We start from the raw sequence: 23,581 nt of genomic DNA, 5'->3' as shown, positions 1-23,581 counted from the left end.
TCAAAGCCGGGATTGCGTAGCTCTACGCCAGGCAAAGAGTCTAGTTCAGGGCAGGACAACAGTCCAGCCCCCACTGACGGCAACTCCGGATCCTCTCTGAGCAGTGCCAATTTTTCCAAAGTGTTTAGAGGTCCCTGCCAGCATTGGCTTTTGCCAATTTGATTGTATGAAGTGGCTGAGTGAGTCTGAGATAAGACAGGGCAAGAGAAATCCACAGAGAGTCATTCACACCTGCTAACTCGACGCCTGCCAGTGCAGCTCTAGTGCCCAACCGCAGAGGACGAACGGCGCCTAAGGGAAGATGGACAGACAAGTAGCACGTGACTGTGGTTTTATCCAGAATGTTGTCAAAGCACGCATAAGAACTCCATTTATTTTCCCAAATACGTTGATTTTCAGTCTGTACTTACCCCTAGACCTGCATTACAAGTAGAACGGTGGGCAGTTCTGTCCATGCCCACCAGAGGCCTGCAGCACAGGCAGCAGAGCCATATGGCCCCCCGCACAGAGATCTGTTGGTTTGGTTTAAAGCCTCCACCCCCCTTTTTTAAAGTCAATATTCCCAGTAGGTTCAACATGAAGTTTTTACCATCATAGTTTTGTTTATTAAATTAGTTTCCAAAAGCGGGTTTTGGTGGTGAGGAACGGTCTGTTACTTGCCCAGCATCACTCCCCTCTCCTTTCTGTTCACATGCAAGGACTCAGCTCATTGCACTGCGCCAGCCTGAGTGCCCATGGCCAAGCGATGCCTGCTCCATCCTACTGTCCTGCTGTCCCCTAGGCCTGGTGAAGGGTGCTCCTCACACAGTCCTCTTCCCACCTTTAGTGCCAGTTTCTTGGTCACCTCCCACCATCATTCAAAATACTCCAGGACGCACATGATCTGGGGAACGGCATCAGCAGTTTTTTTATTCTGAGAACTATAGAGAAGCTGAACTATGTATGGTTTAAAGAGGATCTCAAGAGCAGGAGCCATGCCTTACACATTTTTTGTTTTTTGTATTCCCAGAATCGAGCCATACTGATAGACCAGTAAATGTCTGTTGAATGAATCAATGAAAGATCAACATCACAATAATAATTTATATTTATGAGATGCTTACTATATGCCAGACACTGTGTAACAATACCTTAAGTACAGTAGTTTTTTTTGCTTGTTTTTTGTTTTTAAATCCCCGGTGACCCTATGAGGTAGTTACTTTTATTACCTCCATGTTACAGATGAGGAAACAGAGATGGAAATGAATGGAGGAATGAATGAACACACTGGTGTCATTTCCACTGCTGTTGTGTGAACAATTAAGGCAAACACCTTAACTATTGTGAGCTTGCTGCAGCCCAGGCCCTACCCCAAGACACTGTGGGTACAGCAAGGAACAAGACAGACAGTGGGAGCTTGTTTTCCTGGAAAAAATGCTTTAGTTCGAGGAGAGAGAAGGAGGCAAGAGGCGGATACTACTAACCACTTACTAACATGAAAGAATTGAGACAGAGTATGTCCTGTGGAGATAATGACAGAAGTGTGGTGTGTCGGTGAGGGACCAGGACCAGGTGTTTGAGGGGTGTGGAAAGAGGTCCCTGAGTAGGTGACATTTAGGCTGAGATATAGGCGGAAATGCTCATCACAGCACACAGCCAGTGCAAAGGACTTAAAGCAAAAATAGTTGTATCTGAATGTGATGGTTAATACTGAGTGTCAACTTGATTGGATTGAAGGAGACAAAGTATTGATCCTGGGGGTGTCTGGGAGGGTCTTACCAAAAGAGATTAACATTTGAGTCAGTGGGCTAGGGAAGGCAGACCCACCCTTAATCTGGTGGGCACAATCTAATCAGCGAATATAAGGCAGGTAGAAAAACATGAAAAGGAGGGACAGGCCTAGCCTCCTAGTCTACATCTTTCTCCTGTGCTGGATACTTCCTGCCCTCGAACATCAGGCTCTAAGTTCTTCAGTTTTGAGACTCAGACTGGCTCTCCTTGCTCCTTAGCTCGCAGACAGCCTATTGTGGGATCCTGTGATCATGCAAGTTAATACTTAATAAACTCCCCTTTATATATATATGTATGTACGTATATGACATATATGTATGTATACATGACGTATGTATGTATATATGAAATATATGCATATACGTGTGTGTGTATGTATCCTATTAGTTGTGTCCCTCTAAGAAAACCCTGACTAATACAGATTTTGGTACCACGAGTGGTTCTACAGGAAAAGAATATTAAGGATAGAGTTCTTTCATTGGTTTTGGGGTTTCTGGAGTTGGCTGCTTAATATGATTAGACCTGAAAATGCTAAGGACGCTACTTCTACCAGTACAGAGAACACTGATAGTCCTCGGCATTAACTATTGAGAGTACGCAAAATAAATGCATTTGACACCCCTGATTCACCACCCAGGAGAGGCACGGAGTTTAGTGACTCTATACCTAATATCTTTGACCGTATGTGGAGAACCAAGCAACATAATGAAGCTGGTTGGTTGCTCCTAAGTTCAGTGGACAAAGTGATGAAAGGAAATGATGAACTCAGGGATTCTGTCCCACACTGAGCCTCAAATCTGCTAAGACTGCTCTGAGTGAGAGTCTTATCTCCTGTAGAGAAAGAGTTGAAATTGTGGAAAAACAGACACAAGCTCTTATCATGAGTGGCTGACCTGCAATGAAAGGTGCATGCACAGCCTCACCAGGTGTCTACTGTTAAAGTGAGGGCATTGCTTGGAAAAGAATGGGACCTGCAACTTGGAATGGGGACGTGTGGGAGGACCCAGATGAACCTGGGGATGCTGAGTTTGTAAACTCTGATGAAACTTTTTTGCTGGAAGGAACAGCTTCCCCATCCCCAGTAGTGGCAACATCCCCTCCCGAAGAACCATGCTGCCATCAGCCTTTCCACCTTTGTCTGAGGAGATAAACCCTGTGCGGCCTGAGGCAGCCCTGACGGCCTCCCCTAAGGCCGCTGCCAGGCAAGATAATGTTGGTTCTCCTCAGAAGCCTTCCCCCAACACGTGTTTGCTTCTAGACCTATAAATAGACTAAAAGTCCTGGCAGGGCCCTAAACATGAGGTTGAGAGTGTGACCCATGAGGAGGTGTGCTACGCTCAAAAAGCACTGTTTGAGTTCTCTAATTTATATAAACAGCAATCTGGAGAACAGGCATGGGAATGGATATTAAGGGCATGGGATAAGTGGAAGGAACAAAGAGTTGGATCAGCCTGAATTTATTGATTTGGGTCCACTAAGTAGGGATTCTGCATTTAATGTTGCAGCTCAGGGAATTAAAAAAGGTTCTAATAGTTTATTTGCTTGGTTGGTTAAAATATGGATTAAAAGATCACCCACTGTGAGTGAGCTGGAAGTGCCTGATCTCCCTTGGTTTAATACAGAGGAAGGGATCCAAAGGCTTAGAGAGATTGGGATGGTGGAGTGGATTAGTCACTTTAGATCTACCCATCCCAGCTGGGAGAGCCCAGAAGATATATCCTTGACCAATGCTTTGTGAAATAGATTTGTGAGGGCAGCACCTGCATCTTTGGAACCACAGTCGCTCAACTACAAAATTCAAACACAATGAGAATAATTGGATCCTGAGGTGGCAGGGGCCAAGTGGCAGCACTCAACTGTCAAAAGCAAAGTGGGCATAGCTACCATAATGGACAGCAGAGGCAAAGCGGCAATCAGAATAGTCTCACTTGTGTAGAGCTCTGGCATTGGCTGATTAATCATGTGTTCCTAGAAGTGAAATTGATAGGAAGCCTACTGCATTCTTACTTAAATTATATAAACAGAAACCTTCTAGGTCGAATGGACAAAAGATTAATTTGAATTGTAAAAACAGAATCACAGCCCCTCAATCAATTTCCAGACTTGGGCCAGTTTACAGACCCAGAACCCCTTGAATGAAGGAGAGGCTGCGTTCCCTTGAGGAAGAACCCCACTATATTACAGACAACATATGCAGTGAATCTTTCCCCCATCCCTCCCCAAGGAGACCTCTGGCTTTCACCAGGGTAACTGTGCATTGAGGAAAGGGAAATGATCAGACATTTCAGGGACTACTGGCATGGCTCTGAGCTGACGGTGCATCCAGGGGACCTAAAATGTCATTGTGGTGTTCCAGTTAAAGTAGGGGCTTATGGAGGTCAGGTAATTAATGGAGTTTTAGCTCAGGGCCAACTTACAGTGGGTCCAGTGGGTCCCCAGCCTCATCCTGTGGTCTTTTCCCCAGTGCCAGAATGCAGAATTGGCACAGACATACTCAGCGGCTGGCAGAACCCCCACATTGGCTCCCTGACTAGTAGGGTGAGGGCTACTATGGTGGGGAAGGCCAAACGGAAGCCATTAGAGCTGCCTCCCCCTAGAAAACTAGTCAATCAAAAACAACATCAAATCCCTGGAGGGACTGCAGTGATTAGTGCCACCATCAAGGACCTGAAAGATGCAGAGATGGTGATTCCCACCACATTCCGGTTCAACTCTCCCATGTGGCCTGTGCAGAAGACAGATGGATCTTGGAGAATGACAGTCTTATCGCAAGCTTAACCAAGTGGTGACTCCAACTGCAGTGGCCGTACCAGATGTGATTTCACTGCTTGAGCAAATTAACATGTCTGCTGGTGCCTGGTATGCAGCCATTGACTTGGCAAATGCCTTTGTCTCCATTCCTGTCCGTAAGGCCCACCAGGAACAATTTGCCTTCAGCTGGCAAGGCCAGCAATATACCTTTACTGTATTGCCTCAGAGGTATATCAACTCTCCGGCTTTGTGTCATAGTCTTATTCGGAGACCTTGATAGCTTTTTACTTCTACAAGATATCAAACTGGTCCATTACATTGATGACATTATGCTAACTGGATCCAGTGAGCAAGAAGTAGCAAGAACACTGGACTTATTGGAGAGACATTTGCGTGGCAGAGGAGGGAAATAAATCCTCCTAAATTTCAGGGACCTTCAACCTTAGTAAAATTTCTAGGGGTCCAGTGGTGTGGGGCCTGTCCAGATATTCCTTCTAAGGTAAAGGATAAGTTGTTGCATTTGCCCCTACTACAACCAAGAAAGAGGTACAAGGCCTATTTGGATTTTGGAGGCAACACATTCCTCATTTGGGCGTGTTACTCCAGCCCATTTATCGAGTGACCTGAAAGGCTGCAGTTTTAAGTGGGGTCCAGAACAGGAGGCTCTGCAACAGGTCCAGGCTACTGTGCAAGCTGCTCTGACACTTGAGCCATGCGACCCAGCAGGTCCAATGGTGCTTGAGGCATCAGTGGCAGATAGAGATGCTGTTTGGAGCCTTTGGCAGGCCTCCATAGATGAATCACAGCAAAGGCCTCTAGGATTTTGGAGCAAGGCTCTGACATCTTATGCAGATAACCACTCCCCTTTGGAGAGACAGCTCTTGACCTGTTACTGGAGTTTGGTGGAAACTGAACATTTGATTATCAGTCATCAAGTCACCATGGGACCTGAACTGCCTCTCATGAACTGGGTGCTTTCTAACCCATCCAGCCATAAAGTGGGTCATGCACAGCAGCATCCATCATCAAATGGAAGTGGTATATACATGACTGGGCTCGAGCAGGTCCTGAAGGCACAAGTAAGTTACATGAGGAAGTGGCTCAAATGCCCATGATCTCCACTCCTGCCACCTGCCTTCTCTCCCCAGCCTGCACCAAGGCCTCATGGGGAGTTCCCTATGATCAGTTGACAGAGGAAGAGAAGACAAGGGCCTGGTTCACAGACGGTTCTGCACGATATGCAGGCACCATGTGAAAATGGACAGCTGCAGCCCTCCAGCCCCTTTCTAGGACATCCCTGAAGGACAGCGGTGAAGGGAAATCTTCCCAGTGGGCAGAACTCCGAGCCGTGCACCTGGCTGTGCATGTTGCATGGAAGGAGAAATGGCCAGATGTGAGATTACGTACTGATTCATGGAATGTAGCCAATGGTTTGGCTGGATGATCAGGGACTTGGAAGCAGCATGATTGGAAAATTGATGACAAAGAAATCTGGGGAAGAGGTATGCGGACAGACCTCTCTGAGTGGTCAAAAACTGTGAAGATATTTGTGTCCCATGTGAGTGCTCACCACCAGGTGACCTCAGTGGAGGAGGAGTTTAATAATGGATAGGATGACCCGTTCTGTGGATCACTCAGCTTCTTTCCGCAGCCACCCTGACATTGCCCAATGGGCCCATGAACAAACGGGCCATGGTGGCAGGGATGGAGGTTACACATGGGCTCAGCAACATGGACTTCCATTCACCAAGGCTGACCTGGCTACGGCGGCTGCTGAGTGCCCAATTTGCCAAGAGCAGAGACCAATACTGAGCCCTTGATATGGTACCATTCCTCAGTGTGATCAGCCAGCTACCTGGTGGCAGGTTGATTATATTCGACCTCTTCCATCATGGAAACGGCAGATGTTTGTTCTCACTGGAATAGACACTTACGCTGTATATAGGTTTGCCTATCCTGCACGCCACACTTCTGCCAAGACTACCATCCATGGACTCATGGAACGCCTTATCCACCAATATGGTATTCCACACAACATTGCCTCTGACCAAGGCACTCACTTTATGGCTAAAGAAGTGTGGCAGTGGGCTCATGCTCATGGAATTCAACATGGTCTTACCATGTTCCCCAACATTCTGAAGCAGGTGGATTAATAGAACAGTGGAATGGCCTTTTGAAATCACAATTACAATGCCAACTAGGTAATAATACTTTGCAGGGCTGGGGCAAAGTTCTCCAGAAGGCCATGTATGCTCCAAATCAACATCCAGTGTATGGTATTGTTTCTCTAATAACCAGAATTCACATGTCCAGGAATCAAGAGGTGGAAGTAGAAGTGGCACCACTCACCACAACCCCTGGTGATCCACTAGCAAAATGTTTGCTTCCTGTTCCCATGACATTACGTTCTGCTGGCCTAGAGGTCTTAGTTCCAGAGGAAGGAACGCTGCCACTAGAAGACACAATTCCATTAAACTGGGAGTTAAGATTGCCACCTGGATACTTTGGGCTCCTCCTACCTTTAGGTCAACAGGCTGAGAAGGGAGTTATAGTGTTGGCTGGGGTGACTGACCCAGAATCACTGGGTCATCTCCAGTATGCATGGAATACAGGAGATCCATTAGGGCATCTCTTAGTATTACCATGCCCTGTGATTAAGGTCAATGGGAAACTACAACAGCCCAAACCAGGCAGCACTACAAATGACCCAAACCCTTCAGAAATGAAGGTTTGGGTCACTCCACCAGGAAAAAAAAAAATCATGACCTGCTGAGATGCTTGCTGAAGGCAAATGGAATACAGAATGGGTAGTAGAAAAAGGTAGTCTTCAATACCAGCCATGACCACGTGACCAGCTGCAGAAATGAGGTGTAATTGTTATGCATATTTCCTCCTTCTTTTGCTAAAAACATGTTTGTGCATGTACACACTTGCACTAAGAAAATCATTTTATTTCCTTTCTCCTTTATCATGTGACATAAGATTTATTGACTTCATATCAGCATTTAAGTACTATTAACTTTATGTAATAGTATTTGGGTTGCAGATTGGCACGTTTCCGGTTACACAAGGGATAGTCATATTACGGTAGGCATAATTATGACCTTATTATTGTCTTTATTTGAAGATCTCAGGAGATGTGTATGGGTTCAAGTTGACAAGGGGTGGACTTGTGATGGTTAATACTGAGTGCCAACTTGATTGGATTGAAGGATACAAAGTATTGATCCTGGGTGTGTCTGTGAGGGTGTTGCCAAAAGAGACGAACATTTGAGTCAACGGGCCGGGAAAGGCAGATCCACCCTTAAACTGGTGGGCACAATCTAATCAGCTGCCAGTGAATATAAAGCAGGCAGAAAAACGTGAAAAGGAGAGACAGGCCCAGCCTCCCAGTCTGTATCTTTTTCCCGTGCTGGACGCTTCCTGCCCTCAAATATCAGACTCCAGGTTCTTCAGATTTGGGGAGTCAGACTGGCTCTCCTTGCTCCTCAGCCTGCAGACAGCCTATTGTGGGACCTTATGATCATATAAGTTAATACTTAATAAACTCACATATATACATATATACACACACACACACACACACATAAACATACACACACACACACACACACACAGTATTAGTTCTGAGAACTTTGACTAATACACTGAGTAACAAAAATAATTCCAGTGTGGTTAGAAGGTGCAAGAGCCAGGGGCTTTATAGGGCAAGCTAAGGATTTAGGGTTTGCTGTTTAAGTGCAACAAGAAAGTGCTGGAGGGTTTAAGGCAGAGGAATGATATCTGACTTCAGTGTTGAAAAGACCCATGTGGTCAGCACGTAGAGAAGGGACATGACAGAGGGATATGAAACAGGAGGACCCTCAGGAGGCCACTGTGGCCATCCAGTCACGAGCGGTGGCAGGGGAAGCAGGATGCTGTGTGACTTATTTTAACTCCCTTGTTGGTTTTCCACTATGCTGCTGCTACACCTGCAAATGTGTGTAGCCTGGTTATTTTCCAGCATTCTACAGCTGCTGGAATATCTAGTTTCTAAGACTGTTTCTCTCTTTTTGGCCACTTTGTTTTTCTAAAATAAAGACTACAAACCTAAGTCCACAAGCACACACAAGAAAAAGGCAGTCCCAATTGTCCTTCCCTCTCCTGGCTGTGACAGTGACCACCAGTCAGAGTTGGCTTCATGCTCACACCTGAAAAGTGAGATTTCTGGTCTTCCCAAAGGCCCTCATCCCAAAATACACTCTTTCATTGGTTTATCCGGTAGTCCTAAAGTCTAGAATTTTCCAGTGTGTGCTCCCAGGACATTAGTGCCAAGGGTAAGAAATAGGGGTTCTGTGGTCAAATAAGTTTGGAAAACACTGCATGTCGTACTAAACTCTTAGAAATTCACCGTTTGCGGTAGACATTAAGCTCTGAACAGTCGTGCCGTGTATAGCATTTAACTTTTAGCCCAGCATTTCTCAGAAAGACCTAATCATGAAACTTAGTATCTCACTGTCATAAATTACTGAATAAATAAAATAAAAATAAAGAAAAATGTTTCCCAACAGGAATGACATCACAAAATCCAAGGTGCTACATGGGAAGAAAGAATAAAGCATGATTTGGTGAAGAATGGAGAATCAAAAATCAGTGCCCAAGGGGGATGAGCACTGAACTACAGACACCACGGATAAGCTTTGAACCCCTCTTATATTGACCCCCCATCCACCCACAGTGTTGTTTCATTGTTAAGGGGAAAGCAGAAATTAAGCAAGCAAAAAATATATATATTTTTTCTTACGTTTCTATTAATAAAAGAGATGGAGATGAAGGGCCAAAAATTGGGATGAGGAATACACAGATGGGAAAGTCTAAATAACAATATTTAGAGACTTTCAAATTAAGATTTCAAACAATTTTCAAACTCCCTTTGGGCAAGAGCCAAAAAAGAAACCTAGAAAGCAGTAACGTCAAAAGCGATAAACAGATACGGATCAACAAAAAATCAGACATGAGTTTCCTTTGACTTTGGAGTAAACAAAAGCCAGCGTTATTTTAAGGCAGGAAAGGCTGGGTAAATAAACATCTTGGACGACTGTATGAGTGTGGTGGGGAATGCACAAGATCTCATTGCAGGGGAGCAAGCAGAAAAAATTAAGCAAAATCAGAGTATGATTTTAAAAAGCAACTGGAAGACAAAATCACCAGTGGGCTATTAAATTCACACTTCAAATACGCTCTTTTAAAGAAAATGCATTATATGCATATTCAAAGCTATAAAACATTATAGTTTGGTTCACACTGTAAAGATTTATTTATTTACTTATTTATTTACATGGAGTCTCGCTCTGTTGCCCAGGCTGGAGTGCAATGGCGTGATCTCGGCTCACTGTAACCTCCGCCTCCCAGGTTCAAGCGATTCTCCTGCCTCAGTCTACCGAGTAGCTGGGACTACAGGTGCATGCCATCACGTCCAGCTAATTTTTGTATTTTCAGTAGAGACAAGGTTTCACCATGTTGGCCAGGATGGTCTCAATCTCCTGACCTCATGATCCGCCCACCTAGGCCTGCAAAGGTATTAAGAGTCTGACTGGAATACTTCTCCTTCCTTAGGAGATGAGCAATGCATTTCCAACATAGATGCCAGAACTAGATTCTATTTGCAAATCTGACTATGGATCTACTGGAATAGATAACCAACTGATGTCATAAGGATAAGATAACATCTGACCTTTGTTTTCTTCTAAGTAATTGATTTTGGGAGAATACACCCTTAGTCTAAAGATATTTGCTCAAAACATTTTGATACCCAATTTAAGAAATGCTTTAGGGACTCTGTCATATCTTTTAAAATAACCTACATGGTAGGAAATTGTTGCACTTTGATGGTGGCTTTAGTGTTTGAAAATAGCCCAAAACAGTGATAAGTGAAGTCCAGTGAATGAGGCGGGGGCGTCAGGCAGTGGGTCAGAAATGCAGTATGGCTCTAAAGCGATGCAATGGCAACCATGATGATGCTTTGCAGCAAAACTGATCATGCTTTGAAAGTTATTGCTAAAGAGGTTTGTGGTTGTTAATGAAAAATCCTAGGAGCTGGAACTTTCTAGAAAACACTGGCTCACAAGAAACAAAGCCCATTTTATGAGGCTCCCTCTTGTCATTGCCTTGTAATCTGACCTTTCATCTTCTCTTGTGACTGAGGATGGGTTGCCAGAGGCTGTGTGCTACAGCAGCCTTGTCTGGCCTGCAATGCAAGCCTGGCTCCACCTAAGAACATTTCCTTGCCTACCAGCTGGACTGATTTTTGGGCCCCAAGGCCAACAGGAGTCAGGATTAACTAAGCATGAGCAAGCTCTAATATTTAGTTTGAAAAATATTTAGTTTGAAAACTAGTGTTTAGTTTGATCAGCAGAAGGAGAGGGGGTTAAAGAACAGGAAGCTCACACCCCCATAGCTAATGCTGGAGCCATGATGGCAACACCTGAGTAGGGAGCCCCGAGTGAGTCTGACCTACACACACTTGAGGTGTTTGTGCAGCCTTCCTTTTCCTTTTATAGATAATATAATTATCTGAGATCTCATAAAGTCTACAATGTCAATGCAATATTGCAACTGATTACATTCAGTATTTCACTCAATATCTTTTTCTGACTCAAATCTTGTTTATATCATCCTGTGTTCTTATGGAATTGCTTAGCTTCAATTAATAACTGTAATGTACCCTGGTTTTCTTTAAAGGCATGTCTAGTAATAAACTATGGGTGATGAAGCTCCTTTATTTCTGCAGATACACAAAACCAATTCGAATCTAAACACGCTCACACATTTTATTCATGCTATTCCCATCACTGGTGTGCACAGTCTGCATGATTCTGTTTTAGGAGCAGGTGAGGGAGGATCATCGAAATATTAGAAGTGCAAAGCCTAAACTAGAATGTCTCTCCTTCGTAACCAACTGTTTTCTAAAATCCTGAACCACATCTCTAACATAGTAAAAAAAAATTACTGTTCTTAGCAGTTCCTAACCTTTCTTTGAGGGCAAGTCCTAAGTGTATGTACATATGATGGTTATTAAGAAGGCCAGAGCAATTTAGATATAAAAATTCTGGCATGTAGGTTAAAAAGCAGTGATTTATGGCCATACCTTTTAATATTAAAAAAGGCATGTGCAGAAATATTACCCTGAGAATTGTGAAAATATTTCTTAGCCTTGAACACCTCATTCTAGAGATGATGTAATTGAAAAATAGAGAGTTACTGTAACTTGGCAAAGTCGCATAGCTCGTTATGAACAGGATCCAGATTTGTTCGTTAGACCCTCAGACCAGGGCCCTTTCCAACCCAAGTGCTGCCCAGTTTCCCTAGTAGGGGTCCACGTTCCTACGGCAATGCCAAAGCCGGTGCTGCCCAGCAGGGACAGTCCAGGGAATGCAGCAGGAGGAAGGAGGTGGCAGCAGCAGGAATGGCCCAACTCTGCCCATCTCTCTAATTCACTTCCACGGTGCTTCAGTTCAAAATTACCAGCTTGCTGGTCTTTATCCTTCCTCCTTTTCTGCACCTGTGGCCAAACTGCTGACCTACAGGGTTTGACCACAAGAGAAAACAGATCGATTTGTGTGGTTCCAGGAGAGCTAAAAACATTTTAAAAAATAATATGCATTTCAAGGATGTGACTCCAGTCAAGTTTTACCATCGTCAAATGGGTTTTTCCTTCTCTGTTCACTGCAAAGTAAAACGTGTTAATTGCCATCCTGATACAATTCACATTTATGAAAGTCACAGAGTATACATTAGGCTGTTATAAATTTTATATTCAAAGACTTAAAAACCAATCGCTATAGGTAACTAGACCTAACTCTATTTTCAGACTTCTGAGATGCTCAAGAGAAAAAAAAAATTAGCCAGTGAATGTTTTAATTAGTCAATTGGTAAATACTTCTTCAGTGTTCCTGTGTATTACAGTCCTTGCTGGGTAGCTGCCGTGTAATGATCAGATATAATGTTCACAATTTGAAAAACCTACAATCCAAAAGATATGGTGTTCTTTTTTTGTTGTCGTTGTTGTTTTGTTTGTTTGTTTTTTGAGACCAAGCCTCACTCTGCAGCCCAAGCCAGAGTGCGGTGGCACAATCTCGGCTCACTGCAACCTCCGCCCCTGGGGCTCAAGTGATTCTCATGTCTCAGCCTCCCGAGTAGCTGGGACTACAGGCGCCCGCCACCTCACCCAGTTATTCTTTTTGTATTTTAGCAGAGACGGGCTTTCACCACGTTCCCCAGGATGCTCTCGAATTCCTGAGCTCAGGCGATCCACCCTCCTCAGCCTCCCAAAGTGCTCGGATTACAGGCGTGAGCCACTGCACTCGGCCAAAAGATGTTTTCAAATGGCTGTTATCTGTATGTTGAGGAGTAAGTTCCGTGCTGGGGATATCAACAAGGACTATACAAGATCCCCGAACCTACAGACACATAGAAGGAAAGAGAGTGATCCTATAACTAAATTTTAATACAACACTCTGTCATGAGTATGAACAAAGTGGCAGGTGAACACAGAAGGAACAAATCCTTCTGCCTGGGAGGAAGAATTAAAGGAGAAAAGAAGTCACATTGTTTCAAAGGTAACCATGAACCATAGCACAGAGGCTTTCTGATGTATCTGACTGGGGAGAAGAGAGCAAAGACAAGACCATTCTCAACTTTCAACAGGTCATGTTCCAAAGCTGCTTGTAAGTTGACTGGTTCTCTAAATTATCTGCCCATTGAAACTGTGCTGCTGTTGATGAGAAGGACTCACACTAGCCAATGTTTTACTCATAATCATGCCTAACTTCTGAGTCTGGAGCTATTCATAAGAGCAACTATTTACTGAGTATTTACCGTATGTCAGGCACTGCTCGAAGCACTTTATAAGCACTGACATCTAAGCTTTGCAACAATCCTCTGCGCTATGTTCTATTATTATCATGTTCCAGATGAAATATCTCAAACACAGAGGTCAAACAACTTAAACAAGGTCACACAGCTGAATGACAGAGCCAAGATCAGTACTCAAATAATCTGGCTTTGGAGCTGGGGCTCTTAGTCAAGATGGTGCATTTCACCTTGAACATCAGAAACCATGTAATGCAAATAAAAGAAGGAGAAAGAGAAAGCATTTTTGTATTGTTTCTGGTGTGTAGAGCAGGCCCCGAGAAAGATGCGCTACTTTCTGTGTTGGAAGCCTTCTTGATAAGCCCCTAACTGTCCAGTGATATTATGACGCTCTAAAAATAGGTGGGCATCTAGATCATACCTGTACCCACAATTTAGATAGTCTCTCTCCCACTTATTTAAAATGTCCATTCCATCCCAGCTAGACGATGAGAGCAAATAAGCTATTTGACCTAATAAATAGCCATTTTATCTTTTCACAGGTATTTGCACTTCAAATGAAGATACTTGTTACTCAAAGAAATGGATTGGGAGAAGTAAAATAAAAATGTAATCAGCAGTGTAGTCGGGTCACCGGCCTCCCTTTCCTTTAAGGGGTTCTGAGACTCGAATCTGGGAATTGATTGAGGGACCATGACTTTCTTTTGGTAATTTAAGATAGATTTCTGTTCACTTGACCTAGAACCCTTCTGATTATAGAGATCACGTCAGAATTCAGTAGACTGCCCATCGAGTTCTCTTCTAGGGACACCATGACCACCTACCCAATGCCATAGGACTCCCAAGTTCTGTTCAGATTGCTGCTTTGACTCCAGTTCTCTTCTAGGGACACCATGACCACCTACCCAACGCCATAGGACTCTCACTGTCCCCCATGATGGCAACACACCCACTTAGTCTTTGGTGATCACATGGCCCCTGCCATCCGGGATCCAACCATCCCTGCTGCAGTTAAGGACCCGCAGTCAGTGGCAGCAGCTCCCACTGCAATCTCTGACTGGCAGAGAAGAGCAGCCCCAGAGCTCTTCACAGACACCTGAGGCTCCCTTCACAGTTTTTCTCCCCACACTTGCGGTGGAAGTGTGCCCTCTGCACCCTCCCAAGGTGGATGAGCAGATCTTTTATGATAAATCCACTGTAACATCCCAATTTCCCTAAGCCCTTGGATCCCTTCCGCTATGGCATACCGAGGCAGCTCTGGCATTTCAAATTCGTTTAGTGTAGGACGCACTTTGGTGCGTGTTTCCGCCACCCACCAAACTGTCAGAGCCCTTTCTAAGCCCTGGAGGTACAACACTGACTGATCCAACTTCATGTTCCTTGCCTCATCATTCCACACCCTAATACCCATTCCCACACACGTTCCTCTGATTTCTGTCTAAACTGAGAAAATCATGTTGTTTTGCAGTACAGATCTCATGGGTCATACTTTGTGCCGCATCTTTAGAAGCCTAGGGACTGTCTAGCTAAAGGTCTAGAAGCAAAGAGGGGTGTTGGCATAGATCCTCAGAAAAATGTCAGTGGTGTCTGCCAGGCACACTAAGTTACCTTCACCTACAGGAGGCATAGAAGATATTGTTATTGCTGCTAATATCCAGTCTCTGTCATGGCTGCAGACCCACCTTTCCCATTTCAGCTGAGCACATTATCCACCAAAATAAGAACGACATTTCCCAGCTTCCTTTACAGTGAGGTAGGTGGAGATTACTGAACTCAGGCTGACTGGATGTGAGCAGAGGTGATCCTTGCAGCTTCCTGGCTGGACCCACAGAGGGTGGGGAAGGAGTGTTCCTTCTGCATCTGCTTCCTCCAGCCTTCAGCTGGATGTGGACGTGTAACAGGCTGTCTGGAACCACGCAGAGGAGTGCAACCCATGCGGGATAGAAGAGCATGGCTGTAGCCCTGGGAAACTTCATTAAGCAGAGTTAACATACCTGCTCCAATCACCTACATTTTGACTATCAGGGGAGACAGACTAAGTTTGTCTTATCCAAGCGTCATTACGCCGAGAAACCTACATGGAAAAGAGAACTCAGGAAGAACAGAATTGTCTCTGCTTAGAACTGGCTGACAGGGCCTTCTATCAACTGAAGAAAAGAGCCTATTTGCTGCCAGTCAGGACTACAAGCCTGTTGGGCTAAAGACCAAGTGGTGTATTTAAGGGAGAAGGGTAACAACGGACTGACTGGTTGACCAAGGTTAAGGCTGGAATGTAACTGACCACTGAGAAAAGCCCCAACTACGCTTCTCGGAAGAACAGATTCTGGGGGGCTTAGGGCAGGGGAAGGCACATCTGGCACCACACAGGGTAAAAATGGAATGAGGCCAAGAGGCCAGGTTGGAGGCCTGAGGTTCCGCACGCTGCAGGGTGCACAGGATGTAGAGCCACGCGATACACACGTGGACCGAGATGAAAGCTTAAGGGCAAAACTTAGAGGTGTGTCCACGAACGAGGTGCTTGGTGTGGACAGCGCTGGCACCCAAGGCAGCAGTGGCACCCACAGTCTCATCACAAATGTGCAGGCTAAGTAGCAGAAGGGCGGCGTGTTCGCTGGACCTAGGACTCTTCTGAGCACACACCAGAGAAGGCCCCGGGGAGAAAGGATGCTTGGCATTGACCAAGTTGAATCTAAAGCGGAGTGGAGAGTTCAGAGTTGGCAACAGTACTGAGGAGACAATAACCTGAGTTTGGGCTGCAGAATGAAATCACTCCTGAAGACAGCAGCGACGGGCTCCGCAAAAGCTTCCCCCTCCAGGTGACTGGTGAAATGGCCACAGAAAGCCTAAGTAGTTTCTGGCAGAACTAACCTCACAGAGAGGCCAAATCCATTCCTTTCTTGTAAAATATATTTATAATTTGCAAGTTCATACACAAAAGGAGTTTAAATATGCCTATTCACGGTATCCTAGTTTAATGCAGGATTGTGCCCAAACAGTACAGCACAAAAGGGGAATTTAAAAACAGCAAGTCATAATCAGAAACCTTCACCATCCTGTATGATAAAGCAAGGCAAGTAAAAATTATATGTGTATGCTGCAGGCGCAATGAAAACATTTTATAAGCTGGTAACTGTTACATATATTTTCTTTAAAAACCCAACACACTGAAAAAATGCAAAGCTGTATGTTGCTCTTAAATTTTAAAAATAATTTAGCTAAATGTTCTATGCCTATTAAATAATTACTAGACAGTTCAGAAATTATGAAATTATTAGAAACTGTGTGTCCGATGGGCTTTTCACGATGTTCAGTCTGTACTTCTCATCATTTTGATTTCGTCACTTCCTAGACAGGTCTGGAAGGTCAAGTGGAAGCTCTGAGCAATACGACAAACCTTGACTGACAGCCAAACATTTAAAAAATGTTTTCCAGGCCAGGCATAGTGGCTCACGCCTGTAATGCCAGTACTTTGGGAGGCCAAGGCAGGAGGATCACTTGAACTCAGGAGTTCAAAACCAGCCTGACCAACATGGTGAAACTCCGTCTCTACTAAAAATACAAAATATTAGTGGAGTGGGGTGGTGTGGTGCATGCGGGTAATCCCAGCTACTCGGGAGGCTGAGGCAGGAGAACTGCTTGAACCTGGGAGGTGGAAGTTGCAGTGAGCCAAGATGGTGCCACTGCACTCCAGCCTGGGCAACAGTGCGAGATTACCTCAAAAAAATTTTTTTTCCAATATTTTTGTGTTTTGCCTCATTTCAATGGATTTTTAAATTTTGTTTAATTCCATATTCTCAAGACAACTGTTTAAATCAAAAATCTTACAAGCTCTAATGTTGTAGACTATACACATGGTATCATCATATTGTTCTTCATCAATTGTTCTTCAATATCCAGATGGGCTTATGCTATTCTAAGTTCTCCTGAATATTTATGCAAAAAAGCATAATATCATACACGTCATTACTATGTAACTTCACATACAATTAACTGTTAGTAACACAAGGACCCAAAAGGAAAACGACATGTTAGAAATAAAATCACATTAAATAAAGACTACAAAAATGATGCTGAAAGACAAAAGTAAACATCATCAGTATTGTTCCAGTGAGAACGATATGTAATTGTTCTAAATATTGTTTTTAAGCCCTATTACTTTATCAGAAGAATGCAACTGCAGATTTGGAATACTGAGTAAAACTGGTTAGAAAAATCCTGAGAATTAAAAATCAACACACACACACACACACACACACACACACACACACACACACACATAATTTGGCTCCAGGAAGGCACTAAGTTGCTGTCCCAAGAATCGCACATCCTTAGATCAGCCTTCTCCTGGTCCATGCTCTGACCTCCTAGTCTGCTAATTTTGACTGAGACATCGCCTGAGCATTCTGCTCTCTGCTCATCTTCATAAAGGTAAGGCAGCGCCTGCTGTGTGTCAGGCTTTATACAAGGTGTGCTGTGCACACTATCGCACAACCATGCAAGGAGGGAAATGTGCATATCTCCATTTTACAGAAAGAAAAGAGAAACAAAAGGAACTCCACAATCACACAGTAAAGGGCAGAGCCATGATGTCAATGAGAGCCTCTTAAACCGCCCAGTGGCAACATCATCCTCCCTCAAAGGTGAAGTCCAAAGTAATCTGCTTATCTCTGACTATAAACAAACACACATCACCCGTGAAGAAACACACACACTTACAAAGCAACCGGATGGACACACAGCTCCAGCCCCCACAGCTCAGGAGACAACATGCTCACGCCCATCTGTGTGGATGAAATACTTTATTTTAGAAATAAGCTCTGAACTTCCGATCCTTTCCACTGTTCCTTTTTTCATTTTTGATAAATAGTATCTACTTATATAAGGCTGAGAAAGCGTGACAGAAAAGCAAGTTACTTTATTAAATGCTTTCCATGAATCCTTTGGCAGCTGCAGCCACCTACCACTGAGAGCTACAGCCACTGTGATAGGGGAGGCCAGTGCTGATCACATAAACATGAGCTTCATTTGTAATTCTTGGACTGTGTGGAAGTGTGATTTCAAAATAATATACATCACACAAGGAAAATGTATCATGCTGTAAAGAGAAAATTATGATTAGCTAGGCATATCTATATCTACTTCAAAAGTGAGCCCGTATTTTCACTCACGCTTTAATCCAACTATCCTTGAAGGAAGTTTTAGAGATTCTTCCTGATTTGAGTACTGTTTTCAGAGCACCAGTTGACCGGGTGATTCTTGTTTGTGGGACACAGTCCCCTTTTCTGCTCTGCTCTTTCCCAAGCTCTGATTGCCTGTTTTAGGGGACAGGCAGCCATGGCCTCTAATGTCCTGTTCTCCCAAGCGAGGCTTCCCCTTTCCTCCCCCTGAAAATGTGTAAGTCATTTCTTCCAGACAAGACATTAGGGAACTCCAGGCAAGACGGAATAAATGATCAGGATCATGAATTAAAAACAAATAGACCAGTGCGTTCTTGACTCTCAGAAAAAATCATATACCTAAAGATGGGTGGTATAGTAGAATCATGTTAAAAGAAGATAAAATGTAAAAGATAAACAGATAATTGTAAAATATTTGTAAAATGTTCAAATACTATCAGTTATCATAATTATTAGAGATTGCATAATATGGGAAGTCTTTATCTTTTTGTGTATTATGTGTAAGAAAAATAATCAGATGACTAGCAACTAGTCACAGATAATTTGGGAGATATTTAAAATGTTTGGTGGCTATGACTATATGCATATCCATCACTGGATGTTCATTTTGGATGGTAAGTAACATAGTCTATTATGGGTTTGTTTTGCTTTTAACACTTATGAATCACATAACATCTGCATTGAAGAGGCCTGGATTTCACTTATCACTTCCCTTAAAATGTCTCTTATAGGGAAAAATCTGTAACCATTAGATTAAACACAATAGCAGTTAATTTTTAACATCTATCATTAAGTAAAAAGACTAGGAATTTCGGTGCAGGAAAATTTCAACATCAGCGTTAGAGAAATGAGTTTAAAGGAAAATATGTAAGCTTCTGCAAAGGCTTAGCTTTGAAGGCTGCCTTTTCCAGATATAAAAATAGATGGCTAAAATGCAAAATTGATTCTAATGGCAAGTAGACCTTTGCACTTACTATGTGCAGGAGAGAAACCTGAATATTTGACTTAGTAGCACCTTGGGAGTAGGCAGACCTGAAAACCCTCCAATAACCTTGGAAATCTCCACTTCTTGCAGAAAAGAATCAAATGGTCAAATAAGGTGGCATATCTGCTCAGCCCTCTTTCATCCCTGTAAGTAAGTATCATGATTAGAAGATGTCAATACTTTTCCAGAATGCAGGTTATCTGTTCTAAGCACCCAACATGTGAAGGGGTCACTAGGGTCAGGTGTCCCAGGGAGCTCAGGCTCTCTTCCAGCCAGAGGCCAGTTCACCTCCTCTGCTTTCTCCTGGATGAGGCTTTTCCTAGGGCATGGGAAAGCAACAGGTTCCAGGCTGAGCAAGCGGGACCACTACCTTCTAAACCGCCACACCCTCATACTCACACTCACACATACTCCTAACACATGTGCACACTCACACTTAGGCACCCAAACTCACAGTCACACAAACGCTTACACAGTCATGCACACACACACCCAGGTTAGTCTCCCTGAACCCAGAGAGCTGTGGGAGTCCTGAAGAATGAGCTGGACAAGGAAGGCAGCCCCAGAATCTCCTGGGCAGACTCAGCTGTCCCCCAGGGAGGAAGCAGTTTGCGTGCTGGCCGAGGTTACTATCTTGTCGCCCCTGGAATCCCAGCTCCTCCCAAGAAAGTCCAGGATCAAAGTGGACTCAGGCAGCCAGAGCCCCCAGCCTGCCCTGGGGCACAAGTCAGCCAGCAGGAGGTGAACAGTGTGCTGGCACCACAGAAGAAGCTGCGTGGGGGTCCCAGTGGGGAGAGGCAGGGCTGAGTCCAGACCCCTGTCCCTCACCTCCAACCTGGCTGCAGAGTCACTTGTCCTACACCCCTGTGGCCAGCAACCCAAGCTGGGAATGCTGTGAGCCAGGTCAGCTCCCCTTGGGAGGCCAGAGTACTACAGCCCTACTGAAGGAGTTTGGAGCATAGGCCACCACCCTTTAGTAGGACTGACAGGACCCCAACCCCAGCGGCTGCAGGGCTTGGAGGCAGGTAAGGGAGCCCAACCTGCAAAAGCCTATGCTCAGGGCGAGGTCGCAGGCAATCGCTGCTGGAACGTCATTCCGCCACTGGTGCAAGTCACAGAGTGGACCGGGCGGGCTGCAGGGAACCACCTGCCTAACTCTTCCAACAGTCACAGTGAGCTGCTGTCCCTTGGAGAGGGAGACGGGGGATGGGGAAGAGGGTGTCCATCCTCCAGGAACAGTGGGGAGGAGACACGGATAGAGGGACTGGGACGGAGGAGAGCGGCCTTTAACCTTAGTGCCACACCCCAGGACCCCTCCCGGGTCTGCATTGAGGATCACAAATCACGCTTCATGCTAAAAGCCCCCTGTTAACTCGGTCACTAGCTTCCAAACTTCACAAACAGTAAATGTGCCAGGCACAGTGCCAAATGCTTAGGGTACAGAGATGATCCCTGAACAGTGACACCCCCTGTAAGGCACCTGAAGAATCCCTTTCCCAAACCGCTTTTCAAACTGGCGCGGAGAGACGTACATATCCGCTTTGTGGAAGCTTAGCTCTTCATCCGTGCGGGTGAGATTAGACCCCTGTAAAATGGAGACTCAAACTGCAAAGTAGAGAAGGAGGCCAGTATCCACCCGCGGGTCCCTCCTGCTGCCCTAGGACCCCGCCTGGCCACACCTTCTCTCCACTCGGAGCGCCTTTCTGGGTTTTCCGATGAGGTTTGTAGAAAAGACAGCTCCCAGATTCTTCACTCACGAAGTGTGTTACAAAAACTCTCCCGGTAACTGTCCTGACCCTCACCAATCACACTAGAGCCCCCCATTCGATTGCTTGCACAAAGAAAACATTTAACACAGGTGTGATCAACCTCTGGCAAGATGCCAAGTCATCAACCTCGGTCAAGATGCAAAAAGGTGGCCTTTTCTGCGAAGGTCACGCCCTCTGTAAATGCAGTTACTACTTGGTGAAAGCGCTCTACTTCCTAGCTCCTGTTGGTGAGAGTGAGAGCAAGGCGCCAGGGTCGGTCATTCTTAGGCGAGGAATTCAATGTCACAGGCACGCACTGCCTGTTTGAGGAGAAGCCAGACACCATCCGACTCCCAGAACGCAGCACCCAGTTGCTTTGCACGCCAGGCCAGTGCTGGGGAAACGGTGCAATGCTTGTCTGGGCGTCAAGGAGGCTCCCTTGCAGTCCTCCCTGAGCCCTTGCCTGTCCCAAGGAGTTCCAACCCTGCTTTCTAACCCTTTAAAATCTGGACAGGGCGGTCGCTGGGAGGCGGGACTAGGTGTTGGGGGGTCTATAGCCTTAGTATCCAGCACTTTTGTAGTAGGGGCTTTTGTGGAGATTTAAAACAATAAGTAAGAAACATCAAGGCGTGTCTCGTGTCTCCCCGTACCTCTTCCCTCTTTTTCTTTTTTGAATGACCGGAGTCCTTCACTTCTTCCTTCACGGTTGCTGGGATTTGGGGTCTGGGAGAGATGGCCTCTGGGCCGTCAGCACGCACAGCATGCTGTGCTTGCAGGGTCAATGGGGCGAGGGGCGCAGGTAGGAGCCTGACTGTACCTACGATGGGAACGCTTTCGCCTTCCAGCCACAGCAGTGGCCATCCTTAGTGCACAAGTCAGTACTCCACGAAAGAAAATCCACGTGTAACTAAATTCAACATCAACAGTTTCCAGCACATGCCCATCCCGAGCATCCGGTGAAGGGGTACCCCGATCGCGCGCCCGAGTGGGAAGTGAGAGAGCCAGGCTGTGCACCGGGGACAGCGCGCGCCTGACGCCGCCGGCCTCGCGAACCGAACCCCAGAGCACCAGAGCCCTTCGCTTTGTTAGGAAGTCCCCCCCCCCAGGCGCCCCCCTCGTCCTCAAGTGCCCTCGGAGCGCGGACCAGACTCACCTACTGCCAGGCAGATGGGCAGCAGCAGCCTGAAGATGAGCCCGCACACCACTTCCGAGGCCATCGCGTCGGTCCGGCGAGTCGGGGCAGAAGGGCGAGGTTGAGGGTCGCTAGGGGTGGCGGGACGCCAGGCCCATGCCCGTCTACGGTCTCTCGCCGCCGGCAGCTCGCAGCCGCCCGAGCATCGCCTCTGCGCGGGCCGCGGCTCTCTCCGCCCCGAGGTCGCGCTCCCGGGGCTCTTGGCCGCCCGTCTCCCACCGGACTCTGGGTAGCCCCTCACCAGGCTCTTGGCGGCCACCTAGCCCGGCGCCCGGCCCCCTGCGCCCGGCCCATGAAGTGTGAATCCTGGATCCGGCAGCGGCGGCGCGTTCTTCAGGGGTAGCGGGTGCCGGGGTCTTGGAGATGGGCGCTTTGGGAGGGTCCTGGGAGGCGGCGCGGCGAGCAAAGCGGGCAAGAAGGGCGTGTTGCGCGAAATGCGCTACCGCCCGGCTCCCGGGGGCGTCGTTCGGGGGCGGCCGCGGAGTTTTCTATCCGGAAGCCCCTCAGAAGCCGCCGCGTCTCCTTCGCCCGGCCTCGTCTCCGCTGCCCACACGGGCTGCCGCGCTCCGGCGTCGGCCGTGGCTCTCGGAGCTGCTCTCGGAGTCTCGCCCTCCAGCCCCCGGGCGGCCCGCGGCGGATCCCCGAGCGGCAGCGCAGCTCAGCCCCTGCGCCCCCCAGCTTCGGGCCGGGGAGACCGGGGTGGGAGCGGCCAGGCGCGCAGAACCATCCCCGCCGCCGCGGGGCTCGCCGTGTGGGTCCGCTCCACTCGCGGCGCTGCGAGTCCCGTCCTCACTCGAAGGAACGGCGCGAGCGCGGGCAGAAATGGAGACCAGAGCGCATATCGGGGGAGCGGCTCTCCCACTCCCTCCTCCACCGCCTCACTTTAAAACGCCAGAGAAAACCCAGCGCCGTCCCGTCGCCCAGCGCGACCCCGGCCCGCCGCCTCCCTGCCTCGCCCTCGCCGCGCAGCCGGGCTCCCCGGCGGCGCGCGCTTCTCCACCTTCAATGAAACTTTCGAAGCCCTCACTCGGGGACGGGCGTGTGCCGCGGCCAATGGGAGGGCGGCTCCGGGGCCTGCGCGCGCCGAGCCCGCCCCCGAGCGGCCGGG

The 23,581-nt window shown here is 46.6% G+C and overlaps 1 protein-coding gene across 2 annotated transcripts in view; it reads right to left on the bottom strand.

The window, feature by feature from the left end:
• The window catches only part of PIEZO2 (piezo type mechanosensitive ion channel component 2), a 460,236-nt gene extending 437,571 nt beyond the window's left edge, over positions 1 to 22,665 (bottom strand). The window contains exon 1 of one of the 2 annotated variants that reach the window (XM_023228479.2): positions 22,435 to 22,665. In XM_023228479.2, coding sequence (XP_023084247.1) covers positions 22,435 to 22,498 — 64 coding nt within the window. In that variant the 5' untranslated portion in view covers positions 22,499 to 22,665. The remainder of the gene's footprint in view (positions 1 to 22,434) is intronic. The other variant, XM_026456028.1, reaches the window with a different exon arrangement.
• Between the last annotated feature and the right edge of the window lie 916 nt (positions 22,666 to 23,581).

This window comes from Piliocolobus tephrosceles, chromosome 18 (assembly GCF_002776525.5).
Source record: "Piliocolobus tephrosceles isolate RC106 chromosome 18, ASM277652v3, whole genome shotgun sequence".
NCBI classification, from domain to species: domain Eukaryota; kingdom Metazoa; phylum Chordata; class Mammalia; order Primates; family Cercopithecidae; genus Piliocolobus; species Piliocolobus tephrosceles.
Note: the sequence above shows the minus strand (reverse complement) of the source record. Positions and strands in the feature narration are given on the sequence as shown.